The sequence below is a fragment of the Leopardus geoffroyi genome, chromosome B1 (genome assembly GCF_018350155.1).
Source record: "Leopardus geoffroyi isolate Oge1 chromosome B1, O.geoffroyi_Oge1_pat1.0, whole genome shotgun sequence".
In the NCBI taxonomy this organism is placed as follows: domain Eukaryota; kingdom Metazoa; phylum Chordata; class Mammalia; order Carnivora; family Felidae; genus Leopardus; species Leopardus geoffroyi.
Window position 1 is genome coordinate 7,473,033 of NC_059327.1, and position 27,917 is coordinate 7,500,949.

General features: G+C 43.1%; 1 protein-coding gene and 1 long non-coding RNA gene across 4 annotated transcripts in view; one reads left to right on the forward strand and one right to left on the reverse strand.

Annotated features, from left to right (window-relative positions):
* The window catches only part of ASB5 (ankyrin repeat and SOCS box containing 5), a 57,081-nt gene extending 42,987 nt beyond the window's left edge, over positions 1 to 14,094 (reverse strand). For all 3 annotated transcript variants that reach the window (XR_006705470.1, XM_045452374.1, XM_045452373.1), the window contains exon 1: positions 13,774 to 14,094. Coding sequence is in view for 2 of the 3 variants with exons in the window: in XM_045452374.1 (XP_045308330.1) it covers positions 13,774 to 13,969 (196 nt within the window). In the remaining variant the exon portion in view is untranslated. The remainder of the gene's footprint in view (positions 1 to 13,773) is intronic.
* LOC123584566 lies at positions 2,635 to 9,867 on the forward strand. Its single transcript, XR_006705529.1, has 3 exons — positions 2,635 to 2,807; positions 6,085 to 6,183; positions 8,230 to 9,867. It is a non-coding gene; the product is annotated as an uncharacterized LOC123584566 (long non-coding RNA).
* Positions 14,095 to 27,917: the final 13,823 nt, after the last annotated feature.

Below are 27,917 nucleotides of genomic sequence, written 5' to 3' on the forward strand. Positions count from 1 at the left end.
ACCTGAAGATAGGTACGCTGTACGCGTCAGTGAAAAAGAGACAAGGGAAAGGGTTTGTTTTGTTCAAGGAGGACAGTTAGTGGCAATCCAGGAGGTAAAAAGGAACCAGGGAAAAGGGACAGTGAGTCTGATTCAGAAGGACAAGGAGTGGAGGGCATTACTATAGATTTCAATTCTGGACAGTATTGATTTTCCGTCTTCATTTTTCCTTGAGAATTAACTCCCAGAGCCTCTCCACGAACATATACGTAGTGTCCATATGGGTCCACACCACTGGGCGAGGCCTGATAAGAATACGCAAAAGCCTGTGTGGAAAGTGGAAATAAAATCCATGGACTGGAGTGATTGTGAATCCTCCTGCTTTCTACCTTCCTCTTTGCCTCCTTCATTTGTTCCTTCCTTCCTTGATTATTTGAGTCCCTGCCACATGCTAGGCACTGTTCTGGGCTCCGAGGATGACACGAATCTGTGTCTCCAAGAGGCTTACAGGCTGCTAACAAACCGACCCGGTGGCCAAGTCAATGTTGAATCTGTTTAGGATATCCCATGGACGGTGAGGGCGGGGGCGTGGTGGGGAGCAGCACAGGGCACTAAGGGATTCTGTGTCTGGCCGGGATTATCTCAAAGACCCTGAAAGAGAGGCTGAAACCGGAAGCAGAGATAGTTCCGGAACAAGGACACTACTTGCTTCATACTATAAACCAAAGAAACAAAATCCCACAGAATGGTCAGGATGAGTGATGTCGGAAGCAACATCAAAATACCAGGGCTCGTGTTTTCACTTTCCTCTAACTAGATCAGGAACCTTGAGCGAGTTCCTCTACATTTTCAACGGTTTCCTTCTTTGCAAAAGAAGCATTAACGCCATCGACTTTGTAGAGGACAGTTATGAGGATGACAAGGGATAGAATGAATGGAAAGACTTAGTGAATTACAAGAAAAATAGACCATATTATCATCAGAAAGTGTAACACAGGTCACGCAGAGTCAAAGCTGGGAATAGAAAAGGTCAAGAGACGTGCTAACCACCCCTATTAGGTCCAATTACAGGGAATTTGAGAAACAAGAGATTCACTTTTTTTCCATTTCTCATCTTCTCCTTCTCCAACATTAACCACATAATATCTACTAGGAAAGCATCTCAATTTAAGAAAATGTGGTATATGAAACATTTATACTTACAAAATAAATAGTTTCTTTCCAAAGGAACTCCTTTAAGTGACAAGTTTACATGGTGAGACAAAATCCAGTGATTTACTAAGAGCTGTTTTGTACCCAACTTATAAAGTACAACTGTGCCCCTCTCTCTCCGTCTCTCTTTATGTATACATATACATATACATATACATATACATATACATATACACACACATACACACACACACACATAAGTATATATATATATTGATCGGTATATATATGTGTGTATATATATATGTATATATATACACACATATATGTGTGTGTGTGTATATATATATGTGTGTGTGTGTGTGTGTGTGTATAGATCGGTATTTTACCAAGTTTTAAAGCTTCAAAAGCACCTAGGATATGGCTATTAGGAAAAATAGCATGTGTGTTAGAATATTACAATTCTGTATTATAACATGGAACTGAGGTCTATCGTCTCATGAAACAGAAGGCCAGTATCGTAGCGGTGTCATTATTCCTTAAACAGCCTACGGCAAACCAGGCTAGACTCAAGACACCTCACGAAAATGTCGGGGTCGTCAAACACTGCTTTGTTACTCAAAAACGCTGCTCTCCAGTTAGGGATATCGCGGTTAGACATTCCATTTTGAGAAAGTTCTTTGTCCATTATCATATTCCTGCCAAACGTCAGTAGCAAGGCCTCATTTCTGATTTGAGGTTGAGGTCCACACCGGGCCGTGTACACTGTAGGTCCATGCCGGGCCATGTATATTGCAGGACAGCAACTGGTCCCTCAGACCTTGCAACTAACAGCCTTCATATCCCTACGGCTTACATCACTACTTTGTTCCCAGGTTATAACGCATACAGTTTAATGGTCTCTTACTCAAGAGGCAAGACGAAATCATTATTTGTGATTTATTATTTTCTCAACAGAGGCATAGCCACCTTCAGATAACCTCTGCACTAACCTCATAAAGAAGCAAGTGTTCCAGGAAGCTCGTGGAGGGATATTTTGCAAACCTGTGCACAGGGCCCCAGACAATTTAAAATACTGATAGGCTCTGAGCTTTTTCAGTGAGTCTATGAAATAATCCTGCGTCCTTATTTCCAGTTATAATCTGCTTCGTTTTTTTATAAAAGGGTTATTTTTCTCCCTTCTGATGAGAAAGAAAAACAAACGATTTTTATAAGATATGTCCAGTGAAAACCTATGTTTTGCTAGCTTCCTGGAGAGGCCGGCTGCCAGAGAGAAACAGAAAATAAAGGAAAAAAGCCGAATCCCTCCACGAACTGACTCAGCCCTTCACGGCTAGTGTTGTCATTATTGTTTTTTGTCTTCCCTTTTCAGCTGCCAGGGATTAAGAGGAAAGAAAATAAAAGGGCAAGAAAGTTTGGCAGAGAAACTTAGTATCTGGTGCCGTGATCCTTTGGAGGTGAAGCAGCTTCAGCTCCTTCGATGGCCCTCACTCCAGAAAAACAAAGAGAAATTTGTGATTTGCCATTGTGCTTTTACAACAATGCCTTTGCGGGAAAGGGGAGGTTTTCCTACAGCAGAGCCGTGAGCAGGTTGGCCCAGGAACATTCCCGTCTGAAGGATCTCTGTCAACAAGAGTTCCTTTGACAGAGTAAGATGGCAGAAGAAATGTCTGCAAGTAATTCATTTTTTTCATATTTATTCATTTTTGAGAGAGAGAGAGTGAGCGAGTGAGCAGAGGAGGGGCGGAAAGAGGCTGGGGCCAGAGGATCCAAAGCGGGTTCTGTGCTGACAGCAGTGAGTCCCATACAGGGCTCAAACTCATGAACTGTGAGGTCATGACCAGAGCCGAAGTCAAGACCCGGATGATTAACAGACTGAGCCACCCAGGCGCCCTTCCGTTGGTTATTCTTAAATAAACACGTGAATAAAGCCAACCACTTAAGCTTCTGAGACCATCTACCTGAAGAGCTAATGCGACGGTGGGCAGATTGCCCAAGCATTACTGTGTGCTTACAGCAACTGTTCAGCAAACACCATTTATTATAATTTCACCATGGGGCGCCCGGGTGACTCAGTTATTAAGCATCTGACTTCGGCTCAGGTCATAACCCACAGTCCGTGAGTTCAGGCCCAGCGTCAGGCTCTGTGCCGACAGCTCGGAGCCTGGAGCCTGCTTCGGATTCTGTGTCTCCCCCTCTCTCTGCCCCTCCCCTGTTCACACTGTCTCTCTCTCTCTCAAAAACAAATAAACATTAAAAAAATTTATAATTTCACTATCTTGTTTTATTGATGCCTCTCTGAGCTACTAAACTGTGGGCAGTTTTGTACGGTTTTTGAAGAACTGTAAAGTAGCGTACAAAGAGCTCACTGTTACAGAGTAACTATAGTCCACAACACTGTGACGAATGGTTTAAGTAATTAAAGTATATCTCATAGAAAATGTACAATAACCCTCTGAAATAAATATCATTCTGTCTGTTTTACTAATGAAGACACTGAGGCTGCAGACTTTAAACAACTTTCCTAAGATCTCACAGCTGGAAGGTGCCAGAACCATGACAGAATAATTTATGTATGGCTAAATCACTGTTATCTGTAATGGGATTTGAAACTCCATTTCCCCCTGATTTAAGGTATTTTCTTTATTCCATTAGTCTTTGCTGAGTTTCTTCAATATCCAAGGCATTGTTTTTCTTATATGCCACTGGCTGTTATTTCAAAGACCAAGTGACTTTTCACTTAATAAAGAAGTATAATTGCCTTCTCCAAAATAACAGCAGTATTTCCCTGCAGTCTTGTTATAATTCAGTATCCAAGTATTTGGCAAGAATCATGTTTGCCTCTTGAGCCTCAGGTTAATTACAAACTTCTTTTCTTTTCCTTCTAGTTAAATCCCTTGTCCTTCAAAACTCTAATTTTTTTTTTAATAATCAAAATATTTTGTTACAATGCTGTAGAACCAGGTTTGTGGTCATTTGTGTGTGCTATTTAAAAAGAACCTTGAAATGATTATAAAAATCTCTAATATTGCATCTAATTAATTTTCATAAATCAAAATTCCTTTAAAAACATTATTACTTCCAACGGGCCCTAAACATCGAGCGCATTTAGACAGATTCCCCTTTCCTCCACATTCCTAGACCATCACGCCAATTAGGTAGACAAGTATTTTTTCAGGACTTAATATTCTCTATACAGGAGATAGTCTCTCCAACCCAAATCACTCTCAGTTTGTTGCTTTCTTTGAGTGTCTGTAAGTAGCCATAAAACTTGGCTTCTAGACTAGATTTTACCAGATGAGCAATTTCATCATAATGGCGGAATGGAGAGAACAAAGCTCACATTTTTGTTTAGCGTCCTTTTTCTTCTTGGACAGTCACTATGAAGAAATATTCATTCCTTCCCAGACTCAACAGCTGTGTGATCCTGTGGGTTTGAACTCTGAAGGAACTAGCACTTTTTCCTTTTCCTAATTCCCCATTCCGGATAGAGAGGGAAGTCAGACCCAAAGCTTCCAAATTCAGAAATTCATTTGGTGCTCCACACTGTGCTGAACGTTCTGTATTACTTGCCCTTGATGGATGACAGGAATCATCATTACTCTAGTGAATGAGGTGGTGTGGAAAACAGACGGAGCTCATCAGTCTCCTCAGTAGATCATCAGAGATGTGTTTGGTTGTCACAAAGGGGTTCCGTTCCCCCCAGACTCACAACTTACGTGCTCCTTATCGACTGCCGCTGTGGTGTGTTGGGAACTCTTTAGAATAGCTTCCTCCTACCCTTTGGTGGCAGTCGACTCTACCAACTGACAAGGAATTGCGCGGCATTATGAGGGCGCAGAGGCTCCGCGGGCCTTAACTTCCATGGCTCTCACCGTCTGTCTTCATTTAAACCAAGCTGCACACTTGATGACTGAGACTAAGCCAGCGTTTCTATTTAAGAGCATGAATGGCACTTTGGTATCACGTTTCAGTTTGTTTGTCCTCTGCCCATAGTTTGAGACTCTCAGCCTTCTGGAAAGAGTGGCTGTATTTCTGAATGTTTCTATTTTGCTCAGTAGGTAATGGTGGCATGGAAATTTTAGCTGCCCTCACGGAGACAGGATGGCTGCCTGCCACTTCCCATGCTTGCCCACATTCCTGACGCGCCCAAAATGTTTACCGTTGCTGGGATCCTTAGGAAAGAATGCTGAAAGGTTGCTCAGTTGTGACTCATTTTATGAGGGGGTTAGGTTCCCTGAAGATGAATGTGACCTACATCCTATTTTAAACAAGCGGACACCGTTTATTTGTAAACACCATTTTATCCTTTCTTTAAAGAAAAATTCCTCTGAAAGTCCACCTTCTGAAACTTCATAAAAGTAGGGCTGTCCCGTTTAGAAGAAGGGGCCCCGCAGGAACCCTGTCCCTGCACGCTGACACAGCCTCTCCATCCCACAGGCTCTTCTAGAAAACTCCTAAATCTACTCAGAGGGCAGACTTTTTTTTTTTTTTTTTTTTTTTTTTAATCTGTCCCACAGTAACTGATGGAGAATTAGAAGATTCAGGAAAAAAAAATCATTCTAATAGATGTTGTCCCCAAACCTAAATTTCACAGAGTGGACTGGTTTAATCACAGGCCACCTGGAAGGGTTGGCAATTTAATAATTTATGAGACTCTCCTTCCCTGATCTGCTATCCGGTGGGCATCTGCAGTCTTAAAAGCCAACGGTCTCCTTTGTAGCATTGCTGAGAAAAGGCTGGAAAGAATGAATGATTTGTTCTTCATGCAGCTGGTAGAGAGGAAATGCCAAAAGTTCTACGGACTCCATAAGCAAACTCTTCTTTAAAAAAAAAAAAACAAACAACTTTGTGAGGGTGGTTTCAAATGAAGAGGCTTTCCAAATACCCCACCTGCTCTCAATGCCATGGTTCATCTATCACTGGGGACAAACCTTCCTGTCTTCTCCCTAGGTTGGAAAATGAGCTTAATGTGCTAAATTGTTGCCGGAATCCACAGAACCGCCAGAGAGCCGCTCCGAAGACGTGTCCTGCTGATTCCACGAGGAGGAGGTATTTTGTCTTCTCTGAGATGGAGTTCGTGAAGTATACATAGGGACATATTAACTCATTACACCAAGGATTCTATAAAATACTTCCGGTGGTAATTATTTCCATCCTTAGGGAACGGCTCTTTTTTGTGTAGCCTGAATCTAGTCAAGGCAGCAGAAAGCTCTTACTAGAACTATTTACTTGTGGCTGTCTGATTTGAGAAGACGTGCCTTTACTGTTCACACTGGCACCAACCGCCCCTCTATGGATCGTTATCTAACATTTATCCATCAAGCTTTGCCCCAGATGAACCAGGCTTGCTTAGTTCCACATTCTAAACGTCCTCTTTGCGCTTATCTCCAGCTTGGTGTCATCGCCACTCGTGCATAACGAGATGCGGTCTGCCTCTGAAATTGACTCTCAAGCCCCACCTTCTTGATGAAGGGCCTGATACTCTCAGGGGACTTCCTTAGAAAACACTCATCACGGAACTGAACTGGTTTTATCTTAGCACCGTATGGATTTCTACTTACTTGCTGTTTGACTGTTATATATGTGCCGTTTGGCCCCACATCACCGAGTCTCCTTTTGCTCATAAGGGAAGTCATGCCGCCCATGTGGTAAATATATAAATCTCTCTGTAGGTGCACGTACGTAATATACAGACACATGTATTCATCTGTGTGCGTGTAGCAAGGACATTGGGCCGGAAATAGGCGTCCAAGTACTTATTGAACTGATTTAAATTCACAACTGTTATCAGTTATGCCAATTAACAAGAAAAAACTTACTTCATTAACTTACTATCTTCTAAAAGACAGAGTAAATTCAAAGACAAAAGGTCCAGACCTACTTTTTATTCTTCAACTGTCCTTATTATATAAAAACTATAGAACTGGTTATAACAATGCCTCCTATCAATATATGCAAAATTCATTTTGAAATTTTTTACTAAAATACCTGTTATTTTTCAAAAGCCTTAGTGGATAAATAATAAACATACTTATTCTTGCCTAAAAACACATTCTTTTTTTTATTTAAAAAAAATTTTTTTTTTTAACATTTATTTTTGAGACAGAGAGCGAGCATGAACAGGGGAGGGGCAGAGAGAGAGGGAGACACAGAATCTGAAACAGGCTCCAGGCTCTGAGCTGTCAGCACAGAGCCCGACACGGGGCTCGAACTCACGGACCGTGAGATCATGACCTGAGCCGAAGTCGGACGCTTAACCGACCAAGCCACCCAGGCGCCCCAAAAACACATTCTTTTAACAATAAAACTTCGGGCTTTTAGGTAAAAATTTAGGCAAGACACATGTGAGTCAGAAATAATAATAATAATAATAATAATAATAATAATAGACTGAAAGATGAAACAGTGAATGGGGGAGTGAAATTGGGGAATTTGGATGGTTTTGAGCATTAAAAATAAGGATACATGCACGATTATGGGAGAGAAAATGCGTGCTGTTAGTACAACTTTATGTAACTGACATGTCCCAGGCAGAACTATTCTTATCCCTATGCTCTTGCCTCTTTGCTCCCCAAGATCTTCTTTAGCCTTGTAAAATAGCACATCCCACGTTTTTAAACTACTCGGTTATCAATCTGTCTCCCAGTAGACTACACACACCTTTAGGAAAGGGACCGTGGTGTGTTCGTACAGTTTGTCCTTAATGCCTAGCCCAGTAAACACGGTAAGTAATAAAGGAGCAAGTAATCAAATGACCTAAGGAAGGGAGAGGGAAACAAAAGGTACGAGAAGAATATTCCTAGGAAAACCAACCCCTCGCGAAGTTATGAGTAGGCCAAGTTCTTTAATTCCAAAATTCCATTCATTTCTCCAAATACAGAGGAAGAGCAAAGATACTAACATTAAAAACACGACAGTCTTTGTGAACCTGGAACTTTGTTCCCAGATTCCGTTTTTAATTCACAGTATTATAATGGTCTCTTCCCAGAAAAGTGCTCTGACATTTCCAAAAAATAACAGAGCTTGGGCAAAATGAAAATTGCTTCAAATTTTTTTGTAGCACTTTTGATTATAATGTCGTGTCTTTTGTCATAGATAACAGTTCTATTGATTCAAGTTATTCTTACCTGGAGCTCCATCTAAGTATAGAAAATGTGCCCAAAGCTGTCACATCTTCATGGTATTTTTACACCTTTATATAATGCACACCACGAAAGAAGTCATCCTACAGATTTGCCTCTTGAAATTTTTCACTGCTGAGATTCTGAGGAAGTTCCTAACATAACTAACCCCATACACAATCCACACGGCAGCACCGAAAACTACATAGAATAAGTTGCTCCTTGAGTACAGGTAAGATGAACATTACTGCTGCTGGAATTGTTGGCATCTGACATATAGTTAAATTCCTAAAGCTGTTTTTAAACCTAAGATGGACTTTTTGATGGAGAAAAACATGACATTACATTGCATAAAATTCTAGCTGCTTTTCCTACCCAGCTGACGTTGTTCTCCAAGATTCCCGGCACTTTTGCCATTTGGCCTTTGGTGGCAAATGGACACTGGAGCCTATTTTCAACATTAGATACGTCAAAAAAAAAAAAAAAAAAAAGAGTTGCATGCTTAATGGTCACCCTAAAACCAAATTCACAAAATCCTAAGAACACAAAGCAGTCCCTGAAGAGTCTGCATGTCATGAGACTGTGTTCCAAGCAGCCTCACAGGGAGACATTACTTTGGTGAATTTTTCCACAGTGCAAAATCCAGTCCGTGGCTTTGCACCCTCAGCAGCCCGATCTATCAGCAAAGCCGGAGGAAATGCATATGCCGGAGGCGGGCTTAGAACTCAAAGAGCACAAAACGCTAAAGACTGCTGTCAAGATCCAAATATGTTAATTTGCAACAAGAAGGAGAGTGTCAGAGCACAACACCCGTGGGGGCAAGCCAGCTCATTCTCTTTCTGTAGACACACCTCCCGGAAGAGCCAGATCATAATCGCAAGGTCACTTGGTGATGAAAAGATGGAACAGAAGTCTTACGTAACTCAAATGGAAGGCCAGGATTCAGATTCCAGTTCCACCACTTCCTGATTTGCCCTGATGTCTCACAGGAGGGAGCAGTGACCCCGCAGACTCACCTAGCAGCGAGGGGTCCACCCCCCACCCCTGCAGTGGCTTTGGCTGGGAACTGCAGGCTCACCTCCGTGGCTCATCAGTCTTTCTGCTGAATGACAGACGTTTCCTTTAGATGTGTCCATGTCTAACTCTGGGAGACAAACAGTTACCCTAAAGGAACCTCTGCCCTCTCTGCCAGTGCCATTTAAAGGTGTCATCGGATTCGTTTCTTTTTTCTTCTTTTTATTTATTTGTATTATCATTCTTCTTTTCTGTTCACGCCACCACCACCGGGCAAGTCTGGCCCCACATCTCCCCAAGGCAGGAGCCTAACTGGCTTACGTCCCTCAAGCCTGTCTCATTGTCCAACTCCAAAGATCGCTCCTACATGCACACGTACTTCAGGTTAAGGTTCTATACATGTGTTTTCCCATGTCCCCCTCTCACGCACATCAGAAACTCCCAGTGAGTCCTACTGCCTTCAAAGTTAAGTTTGAACTGCTTAACCTGACATTCACATTCTTTTGTATCTGTGGGGCACCTGGGTGGCTCAGTGAGTTAAGAGTCTGACTCTTGATTTCTGCTCAGGTCATGATCTCATGGTTTGCAAGTCTGAACCCCACATCAGGCTCTGTGCTGATGGTGCAGAGCCTGCTTGGGATTCTCTCTCTCTCTCTCTCTCTCTCTCTCTCTCTCTCCCCTTCTCTCTGCCCCTTGACCCCCCCCATCCTCTCTCTCTCAAATAAATTTTTAAAAAATTTTTTAAAAAATTCTTTCATATCTGCACCCAATTTATTATCACTTTCCTACTGTATGAACCTTGGCTCTAGTTAAATCTACTGTTTCTTAATATTCTATGAGCACCCCTAATCCATGTTTCCGCTTGTTCCTGGGGTCAACTCAACATCAGCCTCCTCAATTAGAATAAACTACCTGCAGGTGGAGAAAATACATCTTGCATTTTTTTAAGTTTACTTCTTTTGAGAGAGAGAGAGAGAATGTGTGCACACAAGTAGGGGTAGGGGCAGAGAGGGAGAGAGAATCCCAAGAAGGCTCCATGCTGTCAGCACAGAGCCTCACACAGGGCTTGATCCCACGAACTGTGAGATCACCACCTGAGCCAAAAGTAAGAGTTGGACGCTTAATTGACTGAGCCACCCAGGCGCCCCACATTTTGTCTTTTCTGTATCTTGCTTTCTCAGTGCCTTGCTACCAAAGGTGTTCAAAAACAGGTGCTTAGAACTGGCCCTATCCGCTAGTAGGTAAAACCTCTGAACTTTCTTCAGAGCCTAAGACAGAATGTGAAAAGTATTACCCTTAACGGAAGAGAGATGCCGTCTCTTGACGTGTCCTTGGGGCATTCGTTAGTAGTTCATGGCTTCTTCTAGGCCCTTGGAGTGATTTCGTAAAATCACTGTGCTCCCCCACACCCTCGTTGGCTGCATTGGCTGTCTGTATTGTTTAATACCATAGCTGAAAACATCTTTCAACTCCTGTTAGCCTCACTGTTAGTCTCAAAGTATAGGGCTAGCTTTAAAAATAGACTAGTCGTCTCGTATTTTAGAAATTGCAACCAGGACATTTAACAGCTACAATGATACGGGGGGTGGCTATACAGAAAAGTCCAATAAATAGGTCCCTTCAATGCGATGGCGGAGTTGATAAAAGTCTTCAGTACCAAAGATGAAGAGGCAGATTTGTAAATTTTGTTGGCATCGCAAAGAGATCAAGAAGGAAATAATCTTAAGCTATTTCATCTGCCATTTAGCCTTCGGCATTCTCGTTGTGTCATCATACCCTGGTCCCACGCCTGACTGGAAAGTACTTGAAGAAAAAACTCTACCCTGCATTGCTCAAATACAATGAGCTGATTTGCAACAGCATCTAGTAAGACCCAAGTTTTTTACTTCATACCAAAGTACTATGGCTCGTGGGGAGGACATCCAGAATGTTGTCAACAGAGTCCTCTGTGGTTGTGAAGACATGAAAATACATACATCATCTCATGTTTCATGGAATTTGGCAACTCTCCGTCAGAAATGTTGGGGAACAATCTGGCTAAGTCTTGAAAGTAGGAATGAGAAGCCTAATTCAAAGTGGAATGAAGGTGATAATCTTTCCTAGGCAAGAGGAAATTGCTAGATGAAATGAAGATAATTAAGCTTGATTAGTTAATTATAAAAATACAAACAAAATGAAAATAGTCTGATTGTAGGAAATAAAAGGAAGAGCCATGTTAAAATGGAGAAATAAATAATTTCCTAGGCAAAGAAAAATTAATTCTTAGAGGCAGGAGATCAAGAGTTTGTTAAAAAAAAAAAAAAGTTCATTAGGTACCTGCCTATCTTCCTAATATTACAATAAAATTGGGAGACGAATTATGCTTGCACTGAATAAAAATTATAATGATATATTCTATTGTTTATAGATTGATACAAGATATGAGAAAGAAGAATTTTGTTAAATCGACATAATATTAAAACAACACAAAGCACAATTTTTCAAAACCTTATGTTTCCAATTAATACTCCCAGGAAAAGATTTTCCATTAATGAGTGTCGATTTCTTTCTTTTTTTAAAAAAAGTTTATTCATTTTTGAGAGAGGGAGAGAGAGAAGGAAGAAGGACAGAGAGAATGCCAAGCAGGCTCCGTGCTGTCAGAACTCACAGACCGTGAGATTGTGACCTGAGCTGAAATCAAGAGTTGGACGCTTAACTGACAGAGCCACCCAGGCGCCCCTCTTTCTTTCTTTTTTAGGGACATGATCCTAGAGTTCTAATAGATCTTCACACAGACTCATAAAACTAGACGGGAACATGGAAGGCTTGTCCTATATTCCTGTGACCTTCTGGCATAAGCACACTGAGATCAGATTAAAGAGGAGACAATTGTCTCCACTTATTTATGACTATGGACAAAAAGGAGCTACCATAGCTTTGTCTACACATCTACGCTTTTTGTCACTCCACAAAAAGTGTAGATGTTTAGCCAATATTTCACGTCATGTTATGTTCGGCAATTCTCCTAAGAGGTAGACAAGATTTGACTGGGAAGTAATGGGGCTACAGGCTGCCATGAGAAGAACTTTTATCACCTTGCGATCGTGTAGGATCGATTTAATCTTATATCTAGAAATGCGGTTTGTGTTTTCAAATCTAGTTTCCTATGTTTGCTGCTTTCTAAACCAAATACTCCGTTTACCAACACAGCGTGCGCCCCATTTAAATAGTCACAGCCGGTCCAAAGCTGGGCTGCTGGGCCAGGAATTACGTGCTGCCTGCTCCCTCTGGAGCCCATCTTCTTGTGTGAGTTTCATACTGGCGTTTAGATTTTCCACACTTTGAACTGAGTACATAAATTTCTCACTTTGCATAAGAACACTCTTTCCCGGGAAAAAAAAGACTTCGTATCCATCTCATACCAAAGAAGATTTTCTACGTTTATTCCGCTTTCCACGTACCTACAGAGTAACCTAGATTCTAAAATGAAGCATTCCACAAATGGAAAAGGTAGAAAAGCAGATTTTAAGAAGGCAGACTTTCCATTCTAAGTGCTCTTTTTTAAAAAACTAAGTTTTCTCATTCCTTGATGGTACATTTGGATTCTGAAAATTGAAGCTACTTCAGAGGTATCTGGGGTCTAAAGTGTGCATACTTGCCTGATGATGTTCAAACCAGAAATTAATCAAAAGGCTGTAAGGAAATTAAAATGTCACCCCGAAGCTCACCAAAACAACTGTTTTACTGTATAGGATATCAGTCCAATAGAATAGAAATGGTTTTACAACCTTTAAAGTCTATGGTTAAAATGACTTTCTCGTTTGGTCTCATACTTCAGTTTCTTCCTGAGAAACATGGGTAGACGTCCTTGGCTACACACACAAAAATTTGTTAATTCATGTTCCTATCCTCTTATAATCAAGTTTCTACACACTGGGGCAAAGCAATGACAGCTCCTTCCAGAAAAACACACGCCGTAAATCCTAGTATTCCACAGGCCGTGTTTTATTTTCTAATCTTGGCAAAATAAACGCTGTGAAAAACAAACACAACCTTCACCTTTCTCTTTTTCACAATCGACTAAAGAGTTGATTTAAAAATCATAAAAATCCGGGGACGTGTTAAAGGACAACTGAAGTACGATCGGTAATGGAAGCCTCTAGAATTACAGCGCGGCCAATGCAATGTTTAAGGTTTTCAAGAGTTGGGGTTTTTTTCTTTTTTCTTTTCTCTCTTTTTTTTTTAACAGAGAAATATATCCTCCATGGTAGGTTTCCACTAATCTCTCTGGCCAGGATGCCCCGATTTTATGAACCCAGGCCTTTGCACGGCAAAATGATTTTCTTTTTCCTGGAGCCGTGAGGTTAAGGAATGTTTTTGTAAGGGGTCGGGGGGGGGGGGGGTGGTTTAACGACACAGTGGGCTTTGAAGCGGCCCCTAAAGCAAACACGCGAGGTTTCCTCGGGCTGCGGCCGGAGCATAACCAGCCTCCGCTCCGGACGGCAGAGCGTTATCGTAAACATACCTTGGCCTTGGGTGACTCCATAAAACTCAGCTGCTATCCTGGCCGCTTCCTTGCGGTTGCCTTTGACGATGTAGAAGTGGCTGAGGATGGCGAGGCTGATCTTCACAAAGAGCTTGAAGCAGAAGAGCGAAAGTATGGTGAAGTAGACGTTGGAGAGCTGCTGCGCAAACGGCCGGCTCTCTTCTAACAGCGACATGGCCGCACCTGAACCCTGCGGGGCCGTCCGCGGCGCTGCGAGGCTCAACCGTGCCCGGCTCTCCTCCGGATGCTCCCGAACAGCTGGTCCTGAGGAAGGAAAGCGTCAGCTGGTCACGATGCCCCGAGCTCCAAATATTTATCCCGGCCGTCAAAGTTCTCCGCACACGGCGATTGGCCTGACGCCGCCCGGTGGAAGCCAGGGCACGCACCACGTGCTCCGCCCGCTCGCCCGGCTCCTGACTTTCCGTGCTCCGCGTGGAACGACCCCCCGCCGCCCTGCGCCGGATTTCAAAACCCAGGCGCTGAAATCCGCTTGCGGATGATTTCCTTTTTCGGCGTCGAATGGTCACGAACGCTCCGAAGACGTCGCGCGTGCGGTTCCCGTTGTTAACGTAGACGATTTTCATCACAGGAAGATGAAATGGAGTCCGTGAATTCCAGGCCGTGGCTGCGTGATCTCAAGGACTCCTCATCAATGAGCTAACCATGTCGCTTTCACTTTATCGGAAAAAAAATTATTTTCTTATAAATGGACAGATTGGAAGGCCGTCGAGTCATAGTTTTAGACTGTTCATTCGTCTCGAGAACAGTTTTTAAGCACCTACTTAGGTGTCAGATATTTTGCTGGACGCTGGGGAGACAAAGAAGAATGTAAGGATGGGGCCATAAGGATCAGTAGTCTAGAGGAGCACAGGGGTATGGGATAAATATCACATCACGGGAGCCCAAAGAGGAAGGGCCTGATCCTCCTAGGGAAGAGTCAGAAGAGACTTCTCGGAGGAGGTGGCATATGAAGAGACCTATCAGATAAACATAAGAGTTTTATATAGTCCGAAAACAAGCAAAACCACATAGGCCTGTCATTTTTTTTTTTTTTTTTTTTTTTTTTGGCCTGTAATCTTTAACCCTAACTTGAGTTAATTTGTGAATGAATTGCAAGTAGCTCTAAGGGCATTCTTAGGCAAGCTATATTTTTGAAAGACATATAGAATAAATTAATAAGAATAATGTAGAGTGGCAACCTTTTGGCACCTAAGTCAAAAAGAAAACACCAAAATAAAAAATGACACATTACATAGGGAGTTTATTCATACTTAAATTATTTATTTATTCTGAGAGAGAGAGAAAGAGAGAGAGTGAGCGAGCATGACTGGGAAGGGGCAGAGAGGGAGAGAGAATCCTAAGCACGCTCTGAGCTGTCAGCAGTAGTCCATCTGGGGGCTCCATCTGGGGGCCCCAACTCATGAACGGTGAGATCGTGACCCGAGCCGAAATCAAGAGTCAGATGCTTACCTGCATGAGCCATATGGGCGCCCCTATTCATACATTTGTATGACCAGGTTTGGTCATTGTTCAGTGTTGTATGCGTCCCGATCCTTCTGAGAAGCTCCAGAATAACACGGATTAACACACAGACTGAATAGAAATGGATCGATACGATAAAGGAGCGCACGGATGCCTGCACATATTGGGAAGTGTTCCATGCTTATCTGCCTTCGTCTATGCTTTTTATGCTGATTATCTTATCTGATTGGAGTTACTACCATGAAACATTCCTAAGACAGAGGAGACATTGCTGTAAAATAAAGGTGCCCAGGGAAGCAGGCTTCTTTCCCCAGTGACCGAGTGGCTCCCAGAAAAATAAATTAGGTCAACACATTAGCAAGAAACGACTGAGCTCTCTATGAGCTGGTATTGTTTTCACAGGCAGAGAACTAGACCGTGTGGGTGGCCGTTCCTTGGACCCGGTGGGCCCTTTCACGTGCACTTTGGGAAGCAATGAAAATACCCTTCGAGGTATGGAAGAGAAAGGAACCAAACGTTCCTCTCTCTCACTGGTGGTAAGACAGTGTCAGTTAAGTCATTACATGACGATCACCTTCCGGTTAGTCTTCCCTCTGGCGTGGGGACTCATGCGTGACCGCACCCGGAGAGACGCGCCCACGGACAGCTGGGCCATCACAATGCTCTGAGTCACTGCACTGACTTCCACTGCGGTGCTTTAGAATCAGAAGTTAAAACCCGCCTAAAGCCACATCCAAGTGTGCATCTAAGGTTTCACTCCTTCCTCTTTACCAGTAAGTGCTATTATAAATAATTATCTCGACATCAGCTAATCAGGGGCCTGGATTCTTTCGGGTTGAGGAATACGTTTATTTAAATAAGGCTGCCCTCACTGGGGCACTGAATTTAGATTCCTATGGTTTTAGTAGGAGAAAAATATTACTGACCAATATGTAGGATTTGTTGTCAAGATGCCAGGTTTTATTTTAATGAGTTTCTTGATCTCTACCTCTATTTTTTTGCATTGGAATATACTCTCCTTTGGAAAAGTTTACCATCCCTAAGTAACCACCATATAAAAATTAAGGCTATGGGGCGCCTGGGTGGCGTAGTCGGTTAAGCGTCCGACTTCAGCCAGGTCACGATCTCGCGGTCCGGGAGTTCGAGCCCCGCGTCGGGCTCTGGGCTGATGGCTCAGAGCCTGGAGCCTGTTTCCGATTCTGTGTCTCCCTCTCTCTCTGCCCCTCCCCCGTTCATGCTCTGTCTCTCTCTGTCCCAAAAATAAATAAACATTGAAAAAAAAAATTAAAAAAAAAAATAGAAACTAATGTTGTGTCTTTCACATTATAGACCATTTTATATAACACCATGAATAACTTTATTAATATTTGGAAGACACATGAAACATACTGTGTGTCTAAATACTTTTGCTATTGACCATGTTGAGATGATGTGGTATTGAGATGATATCTGTTTGATTAGCCCAGTACATCCCGACTGTCTTCATCTTGTTAGTTTCAGTCAATCGATCAAACCAAAATTGAGCTCAACAGTTGTGTTTCTAGAATGGATGATACAAGAGATAATAAAAATGCAGGCGGAAGTGATTTATTGAAAATCCAGTGTATGCTACACGTTTTATATAAATCTTCTTGTTTACTATTTTATTCTCTCTCACACTCACTATTATTGTTATTTACATTTTAAAGATGAAGAAAATCGGAGGGCTCCTGGGTGGCTAAGTTGATTAAGAGCCTGACTCTTGATTTTAGCTCAGGTCATGATCTCACAGTTGTGAGTTTGAGCCCCACAATAGGCTCCTTGCTGAGCTCAGAATCTGCTTAAGCTTCCGTCTCCCTCCCTCTCTGTCCCACCCCACCTCTCCAAAATTAAAAAAAAAAAAAAAAAAAAATGTTTTTTAAGATAAAGAAACTTGGGTTCAGAGAGCTTTGGTGACCGGTACACATTCATTATGAGTAACAGCGCTGTTTGAACATAGATCTGACCCTAAACTAAGCGCTCAAGTTACCACTCATATTTTCTGTTTTCAGGCGTTTCCAATCTGAAATGAGCCAATGCGATTTACGCACGCAGAGACTGAGACAAAGTCACACAGATTCACACACAGTGAAGAGATCAGTCTGTGATTGTATTTAATCAGGTGCTTAAATTAGTACCTGAGCTAGTAGGGCAGGGGATACGTGTTCTGATGATTACATGAGACAGAATCTCGTGTGAGCTCAACAAACGTGAATAAAGGAAAGGGACAATGTGTCACGACTGGGCTAATATTGGGGGGATTATTCAAGGTGAAGAATTGGTTACAGGAACCAATAAAAATAACAGAGAAGTCGCAGAGAGAGAGGCCAAGGAGTAGGGTAGTGGAGAGTGAGTACATTAGAAACATCGAGTGTTCAGGGCCCCTGCGTGGCTCAGTCGGTTAAGTGTTCAACTCATGATTTAAACTCAGGTCATGATCTCAGGGTTCCTGGGTTTGAGCCCCGCTGTGAGCGCAGAGCCTACTTGGGATTCTCTGTCTCCGTCACTCTCGGCCCCTCCCCTGTGCTCTCTCTCTCTCTTTCTCTCTAAGTAAATAAACTTAAAAAAAGAAATACTCAGTGTTCACAACAGGGTCAAATGACTAAGAATGAAAAGAATGAGGCTTAAAAAAGGATCTTAGGTCTGGCCAAGAAGTTCACTGGAGACTTTGAACTCAGCGTTTCAACAAGGGTAATGGGCTGGGAATGGGGACCTCATGTTAGGGAGTAATCCTTAAAGCAACTTCCAAAGCAAAGCAGGCTCCTTGGCTTCCCCCTCTTGTCACCCTTCTAAGGCCCTGGCTCTCTGCCCCTCCCCCATGTAGGTGTCTAAGGAGAGTCATCTCCGTGGCCCGCCCCTGGAACCCCCCCCCCCCCTCCTGTCATGTCTCCTGCTCCAACCCTTAGCATCTCAGGGAACTACGTGAATTGATATTTTTTTGGTGTGTTTCAGAGACTTAATTTCATGTCATTTGGATGCTGAATATGATAATGACTTTCAAATGTGACCACATTACCCTTTAAATTCTCATAGAACAATCTCATTTCCAGAGATTCTGGAACTAACCTCTTTTGACTTAGCTGCAGTATGATCCAAGTTATTAGATTGAAAATGTCATTGGGACGCACACAAAAAAAGCCTCTTCCTAGTGCTTTCCAGTTGATAAACTTCAGCATAAATATTTTTATGTAGAAGAAATACAGTCATCCCATTGAAGTGATCATTAATGTAAAAAAAAAATCGGATCCCTTATTTTCTGGTAGAAATCTGAAGGCTCTGATTGACATTTTTTATTCTTAATATTCCAAAAAACAGAACTACAGGGATAAATTCAAACAGCGAGCTTGCTAATAGTCAGTGCAACAGCAAGGCACCTTCCCAGCCCCAGGAGGGGGTTTCTGACGAGCATCTGTACACGTTACATGCAAACTGAGAAAAGTCTTTTGTCCATAGATGTGACAGTCAATGGTGGCTGATAAAACAAAAGGATCAAAGTATGCAAATTGATATTGGCGAGATAAAAGCTCCCTGGTGTGCTTAAAATACCATTGAAAATATAACCTTCGTTTTTTCATTTTTGTGAAATCTCATGAGAAAAAGTAAGGACAAATGAATCTCTTCGATGTTTAGAATACACTGGAGTTTTACATGTTTAGAATACATGGGAATTTGAAATAAAACCAGAAATGTTTACACTTTAAGTTGAAATCTTTTTTTTCTTTTTGAGAGAGAGAGAGAGGGAGAGAGAGAGGAGCAGAGGGGGAGAGAGAGAGGCATAGAGAGGGAGGGGCAGAGGGACACAGAGAGAGAGAGGGAGAGGGAGAATTTTAAGCAGCCTCCAAGCTCAGCACAGAACCCAGTGTGGGGCTCGATCCCACGACCCTTGGGATCATGACCTGAGGGGAAATCGAGAGGCGAATGCTCAACCGTCTGAGTCATCCAGGCGCTCCAAGTTGAAATCTTTAAGGAGAACTCATACCTGCTTTTAGCTTTATCTCGCTTCAGTAGGTTCTGTTAGCTGATCTTCAGTTACCCAAAAGCTGTACTCAGGGAAAAGGACACTTTGCAAAGAAATATCGATGAAGGATAAACTGTCATAGAGATTATAATTAGTGTACTAATTATTATTTATGCTTTTAGTTGGGAACAGTTTAGTTGAGACCTATTATATTCTGTCTGATTGTACTACTTAGGAATAAATTCTTGGTTTTGGCCCTGACCCATACTTCCAGGGTAATGGAACAAAAGAGTGATTTCTGTTAGCATTAAGATAATCCACAAAAAAAAAAAAAAAAAAAAAAAAAAAACCCCAAATATCATTCATCAAGTTATCATTGACTTAGATTTTACCCAGGTTTGTTGGGGAAAATTGGAACAGTCTCTATCCTAAAAATTGAGTCTTGGTAAAGGTCACATATTGTGGTCACCTCGGATTAGAGGCTGCCTTAGGTCAAACAGATTCTAGTCGTGCACGTGTGTCGGTGGCCCTGCAAAACTTAGCCGGAAGCTGGTAACTCTACATAGTGAGGGCTTAAAAAGTAGAGTCTATCGTTAAAGTACCGTACCCTTATTGATGCCTACTGTGTACGGTTCTAGATATTTCATGCAGTCCAATGAAGTTTTCTTTGTTGTGTTTTGTTCGTTTGTTGTCTTTTGTAAACCCAGCATTCTTTAGAGGATCCGTCCATGCACTTAATATCCTGGTTCCAGAAAAGAACACTTGACTGAACTAAGCCAGTGAAGGGTATTTCTGGGACTTCTGCAGGGGTTTGGGGAGAGATAGCCAAACTCTGCAGGGTAAGTCAAGAGAGCAAGATCTAAACCTAAAGATGTTAGGGGATAGCACCTTGTTGGGAAGGAAGTGGCCTATCTAGGAAATAAACCGGTTCAAAGGAAAGCATTCTCCAGATTTGGAGAGGTGGTATCCTGGCACCTTCATTTGAATACGTACCTGGATCCAGCTGCACCGGAAGCCGCTGAATATGACGGTAATATGAAATAAATTGGTTGTTGTTAATTAAACCAATTTGAATTGAGGTTTCCCTCGCTTTTACTGAAAAAGTCCTGATACACTTCTATGTTCTGGAGGCATCACTGTAAGGGTTAAATTGTACTGTAGGGCTAACGCTTAGCTTGAAAAATAACTTTGTTCTGACACTGAAGGTCAAAAGATAACAACCTTGCTTTTACTCTTGTAAATCATACGTCATACTCTTGTGAATCAGGCTTTACCAATGAAGAAAACAAAAGCTCAAAAAAGAGCATCAGAGACAAGGTCAAGGAGACCCACTGGTTGCAACTTAGCGGCAGAAAGTCTAAAATAATCACCTCATTCGATAACTGTTTCTGACTCATCTGGCAACTATTTCTAACTCATCTAGAAACTGTTTCTCTGTTCTGTTCCCAGATAATGATAAAACGATGTGATCGGCTTTAAAAACTCTGTACCCCGGCTGTTCAGAGCCACACTCTTGTTAGGAGTGTTGGTCCTGATCGGTCGGCCACACTCTTTTCAAGAGTGTTGGTCCCGATCGGTCAGCCACACTCTTATCAAGAATGTTGGTCCCGATCGGTCGGCCTTGCCTCTTAGCGTCACCAGCAATGAGTGAGCAGAGGTCCAAGTTCAAACCTGCAATAAACGACCCTTGCCGCTTGGCTTTGACTTATGACTCTGGTGGACTTTTGTGGGAGGTTTCAAAACTTCGGGCATAACAATCACAAAGAATGATGAGGCGTCGGTATCATTATTCCTTTTGTGCAACAAACGAAGACACAGAAACTTGAAGAGCCTAAGTAATTGGCACGAGATCACACCTCTTGAAGTGAAGTGTTGGGATTCCAACAGTGTTTTGTTTTGTTTTGTTTTGTTTTGTTTTGTTTTTGCTACGGATCTTCTCGTGTCACTGTTCATAGGTTAGAGCTGAAACGTTCATGTCGTCCCATCGGCTCACTGTCCCCCCCCCCCCCCCCCCCATCTATCCCATCTTGTGATTAACAGCACACATTTGTGCCATGTTTGGGTTATAAATAGTCTTTGGCTAAATACTTGCGTATTTCGCCGAGTTAGAGCTCATGGGCCTCACCCACGTCTTTGGTACTAAGATTTTGTTCTACCCGTCTCATGTGGACAAACCATCTATTTCAAGACCACTTAAAAAGAAGCCTTTCACCGTGGCCTCGTGGCCTCGTTTTGAAGAGCCAAAGCATGGGATACATTAGAAGTACGATGAGGTACCAGTGTTGCCTCAAGCATTTCTCTATATACATGCTTTTGGGAATTAATAAGTATCATTTCTTCAAAGAGGTCAAGTGTATCGATTTCTCTGGGCTGTGGCCAATTTGGCTAATAAAATTGGAGTCTGTGGATGACACCCTTAGGATCCTAAGATTCCAGTTTCTTTTTTTTTTTTTTTAATTTTTTTTTTCAACGTTTATTTATTTTTGGGACAGAGAGAGACAGAGCATGAACGGGGGAGGGTCAGAGAGAGAGGGAGACACAGAATCAGAAACAGGCTCCAGGCTCTGAGCCATCAGCCCAGAGCCCGACGCGGGGCTCGAACTCCCGGACCGCGAGATCGTGACCTGGCTGAAGTCGGACGCTTAACCGACTGCGCCACCCAGGCGCCCCAGATTCCAGTTTCTTTGACCGCATAGGTACTGCCGTATCTGCTCTCTTTTCAAATCTGTTTTTTGCCTGCGGTTATGAGCCCCATTATAAAAGCATCTCTCTCATTTGATGTGTGGTTTAACTGCTGTATGATAAGAGCTCAGCAAATATTAACTATATTATTATGATTTCTTTTGTTCATTTATTTACCTCTTTGTTTTTGAGAGAGAAAGTAAGAGAGAGAGGGGGGGAAGGAGCATGAGTGGGGGAGGGGCAGAGAGAGAGGGAGACAGAAGATCGAAAGCGGGCTCTGCGCTGACAGCAATGAGCCCAATGTGGGGCTTGAACTCACGAACTGCGAGATGATGAGCGGAGACGAAGTGGCCGCTCTTAACAGGCACTAAAATTTTGCTGTGTGCTTTTTAAACTAAATGTCCAGCTTTCAGTAGTACTATCCTGTCTACCAACAATAGACGTCTCCTTATACAAAATAAATCTAACAGATTCCCACCAGTGTTAGACAGTGTGCCCTTTTCTACAACCGGTATTCATAACCAATGTTAGACACAAAATAAAGGATACATTTTTGTTTCAAGGTATGAAGGATAGCTATAACTTCCGAAGAAATATGTTCATCACAAATATTTTGTAATAATGTATATATTTTCCGTGGCTCGTGACGAAGTTTTGACATACTGATGACATTTCTGGCTTTCTGTGGGATTTTATTTTTTGGTTTGAGTTTTCAAGGCGTAACATAGACGTTCAAGTTACAAAATAACACGTCTCAAGACAATTAATATTACACTGAGGAAGTTGGAGGAAAAAAAAAGCTTTGGATACACAGGGAAGAGAGCAGGTACTTTGAGTCTTAGAAATAAAGCTGATCTCCTATTGGAATCCATGGTTCCTGCGTGAAGAAACGAAGGTACCAGAAATGTAAAATCTTACCTGACGATGTGATGTGATAGCAATGATAGTAAGAATAGTAAAGGCAAAACGTATTTTGTTATATGTTACTAGGACCCTGGACTGGCCCCACGAACTAACTAAAGTTGACCAAGTGGGGGTTTGAAAACAGTGGAAGCTGTCTGGCCAACTGAAAGCCATGTCATGTGATGAGTGTCTAACAGCTGACGTCCGGGGATAAACCGGGCAAGGCGGTGGGTGCAAAGTGCCAGGGCGAGGTCGGGGAAGGCCTGGCGGTTCTAGTCACAAGCCGCCACGTTCGGGCAAGTTCCTTGGCCCCTGAGCCTGTCCTCTTACCTGTAACACAGGACACTATATCCGTCCCAGACCGGTCAAGGTGTATGAGGATTTTGATTTCCTTTGAAAGGTGACGTCTTATCTAGTGAGCCTCTGATTTCACTGCCTTTTCTAAGTTAATAAACAAGCTCGCCCTCCGGCAAGAACTGAATTCCAATTTCCCACTGCTAAGTATCCACAGCCGCCTCCTCGGTTTTGCAAGGCAAGAAAAGCCTCTTTTGTTCAACCCCCGCCGCCTGGGCGTGCACTGGGCACCGGCCTCTGTTGGGCACTGGAACACAGTGCTGAACAGGGCAGATGAGGTCCTTGCTGTCACGCGTGAAACATTAGCTGACTCAGTCTGGACTTGGAACCGATTAGCTGTCCAGTTTTTAACAATAGATTTTCTCGAAATTATGCAACTTGTTTTGTTCTTTTCTTTGTCAGATGCCCAGAATGTGAAATCATCAAAAAGTCAAGAGAAGCCTTCATTGGACCACCAACCTCAGCATTAATTCAGCGTTTTCTATTCCCTCCTTGTCTTGACCATTCTCAGGCCTCAGCTTTTCCTGACATTTTGGCTTCGTTTTCCTTGGAAATTGCCTCAGCTTGGCCTGGTGACCTTTCCACGTAGTGTGCTTTGGCGAGCTCCCCCACCTGGCCTTAGACGGTAATGTCTCCAAAGGCAGTAGGGGGCTGTGTAGGTATTTCGCAAAGATAAACAAACGTGAACATGCCTAACGCTGAGGTCCGTGAAGCCAAGATTTTCCTTCATACGTATCTAGCACTCACTCAAAAATAAAGGAGCACGAAAAGATGTATGAATATGAATGGAAACCAGCACAAACAACAGACCCATAGGTATTCGAAGAGTGAAATTTCCAGAAACGTAGTATGTGTCAGGTATTATATTAAGCTGATAGAGATAGAAGTCAAACTTCAACATCTCAGCAAGAAACTGGGATCTTTGAAAAGGACATCACAGATTTAAAAAGAAAATAGAAAAAAATAGATGTCTTGGAACTACAAAACACAGTACCTGAAATTAAAAACTCAATAGGTGGTGTTGCAGCAGATTAGATATAACCAAGAGAAAGTTAGCACATCTGAAGACAAGTCAGTACAAACCATCCAGGATGAAAGGGGCAAAAGAAAACACAAGAGGAATGGAATTAGAAAATCTAACATATATTTAATCAAGGTGTTAGGAAAGAGAGAATGATCAGAAGCGAAATTTGGAACGATAACAGCTGAGACTATCCCAAAACTAATAAAAGATATCAATCCACAAATTCCGGAAGCCCGATGGCTCCCAAGCAGGCTAATTGAAAAAAACAAAAGATCCTCCTCATCCAGAACTATGAAGGATCTGAGATATTATTCGACTTGCCATGTAAGAAGTAAGCCCGCCGTAGTTTCTTGGCTGCTGACATCACCACATGAGCCTCCTGGGTCAAAGACTGTATTTCAGGTCAGGGGACAAGAATAGAGTATTTGCATCAATTCCTCTTGCCTCCAAGGCCCTCAGGGACAACACAGAGGGGCCCAGGTATGGGCCGCACGTGTAGTGGATTTGTGTCACAGCTGAGGAACTCCAGGCTTTAGCAGTCCAAATCTTTTGTGATGGGCAGTAAGCCGGACTAAACTTCGCCCTGAAGAGAGACTATTATCATTATATCATGCTATGCACAAACTTGCCCTCTGCTCCAAAAAAAGACATTGATCTCTATTTCCCAAGGCTATTTACTATGCAAACGTCCTTTAAAGGAGAGTCTAGAGAAAAAGCAGCAAGTACCTCTGCTTGGAAGAAGAGCACAGACTCAAGAGACCCATGGAAAATTGTATGCCAACATCTTCACCCTTCATTTCTATACCATCTTGGCTTCTGGCTGGTTCTCCCAAGAGTACGTCACTCTTTCGGCCACTGTGACTGGTCTGAAGACTCAACGGAAACCTTGACAAAGGCTGGGACCAAATCCATCCAATTTCTCTCACACAACATGTGAATAAGGCTACTATTTACAAGACCCCAAGCAGCTGCACTACCGATGTCAACCATTCCCTCTAGAGTCCCGGACCCAAGCAGCTGAAAAACTCCCGTAAGCCATGAGTGCCTGCCTTCTTGTGCAGAGGTAGTTTTGTTGATCGCTTTAGCTAAAGTTAGAGACAAATTTTGAGCCATCTTTTTTCAAAGCGGTTGTAGGGAAAATTACCTTCAGACTATGCATAAATAAGGAGTCTCTTATTTTTGTGGGAGCATCTCCAGGTAATCAAGGGTAGCCCCATTTTGGAGAGATCTCTGCAGTCATCTTGTTACCCGAAACTGGGTTTGCCTCTTGGTGGCTGTCACAGCAAAAGACACAACCAAGCCAAGACTTGGAAAAAGAAGGGTTTTCCTTGTAATAAGTAAAGGAGAACACTGGGAATATTTCCCAAAGCAGTTTTTCCTTAAACAATGAAACTGGGGAAATTTTAAGCTAACAGTGCATGCATATTCATGAAGGGGCTTACATAATGGGGACTTCAGCATGGAATTGGGGCAAAAATCACCTATGGTGACAGAGTCCAGGTCTTAGCCGATGGGAGTCGTGAGGGTCAGCGAGGGTCAATATCAGTCCTCTGGCTCCAACTGGTCTGGTGTTTGAGTGCTCAAAGAAAACTCAAGAATGTGCATAAGGTCAATCTTTGCTTTTAAAACAGCAGTCGGAGTTTTACCACTGATTTATTGCCCCTGGTATGATTAGGCTATCTCCTGGCCTGATAGTGGCTGTTTGTTCTTATATTCTTTCGTTCCCTTAAAATCATTAACTACTGAAATCTATTCCTCCACAATCTCCATGCAAGTCCCAGGAAGTTGTGTGAGAAACATGGCGTGGGCATGTGGTGCCAGTCAGACTTAGATCACAAGATGGCCAGGGCCTGAAGTGACTTTTCCTAAGTGAACAAAGCTACATCTCATCTTGCTTTCTCTGGGGACCCCTAAGCCATTCTGCTTACCATTTGAGGGCTATGTGATCCACTGGTGGTGTTCTCTAATTCATTCCTTAAGCGTGACCCATTCTGACTTGAGGAGGGAGCCAGGTGAATGCGTGGCTTCTACGCTAATTGTACCACCCCGAGGATTCCCATGGTGCCCTTGGAAAGAAATCATTGTTTCCAATTGTTGGGCAGCCCCCGAGTGATCCCTACATTACTTGAGGGGAGGGAAACTCAGGTAGCCAGCGCCTTGAACATGGCCTCCCAATGGCTGCTAAGTCTTAGGGTTCCCAGTTTAGTCTGATAATTGAGTCTGGTCCTTCCTTTTGAGGAGACCGTCTGAGAATGATCAATGAAACCTGTCCAGTTTGTCCGTACCACAACCGCTAGCAATCACCCACCCCATGGAAAACTGAGTGATGGCCACGGGGCGTGGGAATACAAAAGACATCAGAGGTATTGACAGGGAGGTACAGGAGTCGAAGCCATCCCCCCTACTGTTTCCAGCAGACTTACGGTTAAGGGGATGGTGATCACACTGTGCTTAGAAACACGCGGCTGGAGGCACCAGACCAGCCATCCATGAAGCTGAAATTGCCTTCAACAGTTTGGGAAAGTTGAAACAGGCCATTTTTATTTGTGAGGAAGGCTCTGGGGCAAAGATCACCAACGTCCCTCTCTTCCCGCACTTCCCAGGGTGTAAGGTGTTCCCCCTCCCCTGCCTTACGATGGTCTGACTCCATTCTAATAGCTGAAACTTCACACCTTTTTTTTTTTTCAATTATCCTCTGCTTACCCTCAGACCTTCTGTCCAGAAGCATCAGATGCGATAGGGATGAGGGAGGTTTTGTAAAGCACAGAAGCATTTTGTTCCATCTCAAACACAAACAGAAAGGAAGACTAGTGGGAACGCCCTCTTTACAGAGAGGGGGCATCCGAAAGTGAATGCGGTGAATGCCCGAGGGCTACAGGCAAGGGTCCCTGTTCTATAAGGGTTCTGGTCGGGCCTCCCACTTCCCTTCCCCCTTGTTCCTGCTCGTGTCCTACCCTCATTGGCTTGACAGCTCTGGGTGCTGGGTTGCCCATTCTGATCGGCTCGTGTCCATTGTATGAGGGGTGGTCTATGGCCGGACTTAGGTCTTTTGTCAAATTCCAGAGGGGAACCTGAGGGGGGAGTAGGTGGGGTCTGTTACAGTCTTAAGAGGAACCTTATGCCGGAGGGGACCTGGCGTGATCAGACACTCCCAGCATTGTTTCAAAATGGGTGTTTTTCCCCACCCAGGGACCTCAAGCCCTAATCTTTCCCTCTCTGCCTACCGAATCCTGTCTTCTCCTCTCAGAGTACTCACCAGGCTGATCGCTAGTGGAGGGGAAGGTGCGTTATGCCTAGGAATGATCAGGGGGAAATGTGTCTGTGTAACCACCAACTCCTTTCATTCTGATTATTAGCCAGGAAGCAGCTGGGAGAGGATGGCCCTTTTCTGGAGACAGCCACATGCCGTGTGACCGGTCTGCCTCACCCGGGTGTGTGGATCAGGAAGAAGTGTGACAGGTAAAGTCAGAATTTTTTTAGTTTATTTATTTCTTTTTTAGATGTTTATTTCTTTCTTTTGAGAGACAGAGGGGGAGAGAGAGAGAAGGAGCGGGGGAGTGGCAGAGAGGGACAGCTCTGTGCTGTCCCCATGGAGCCCGACATGGGGCTCGAACTCACCACCTGAGCCGATATTAAGACCAAAGCCACCCAGGTGCCCCTTTATTAGTTTATTTCTGAGGAAGCTGTTCCAACAGGATCAGA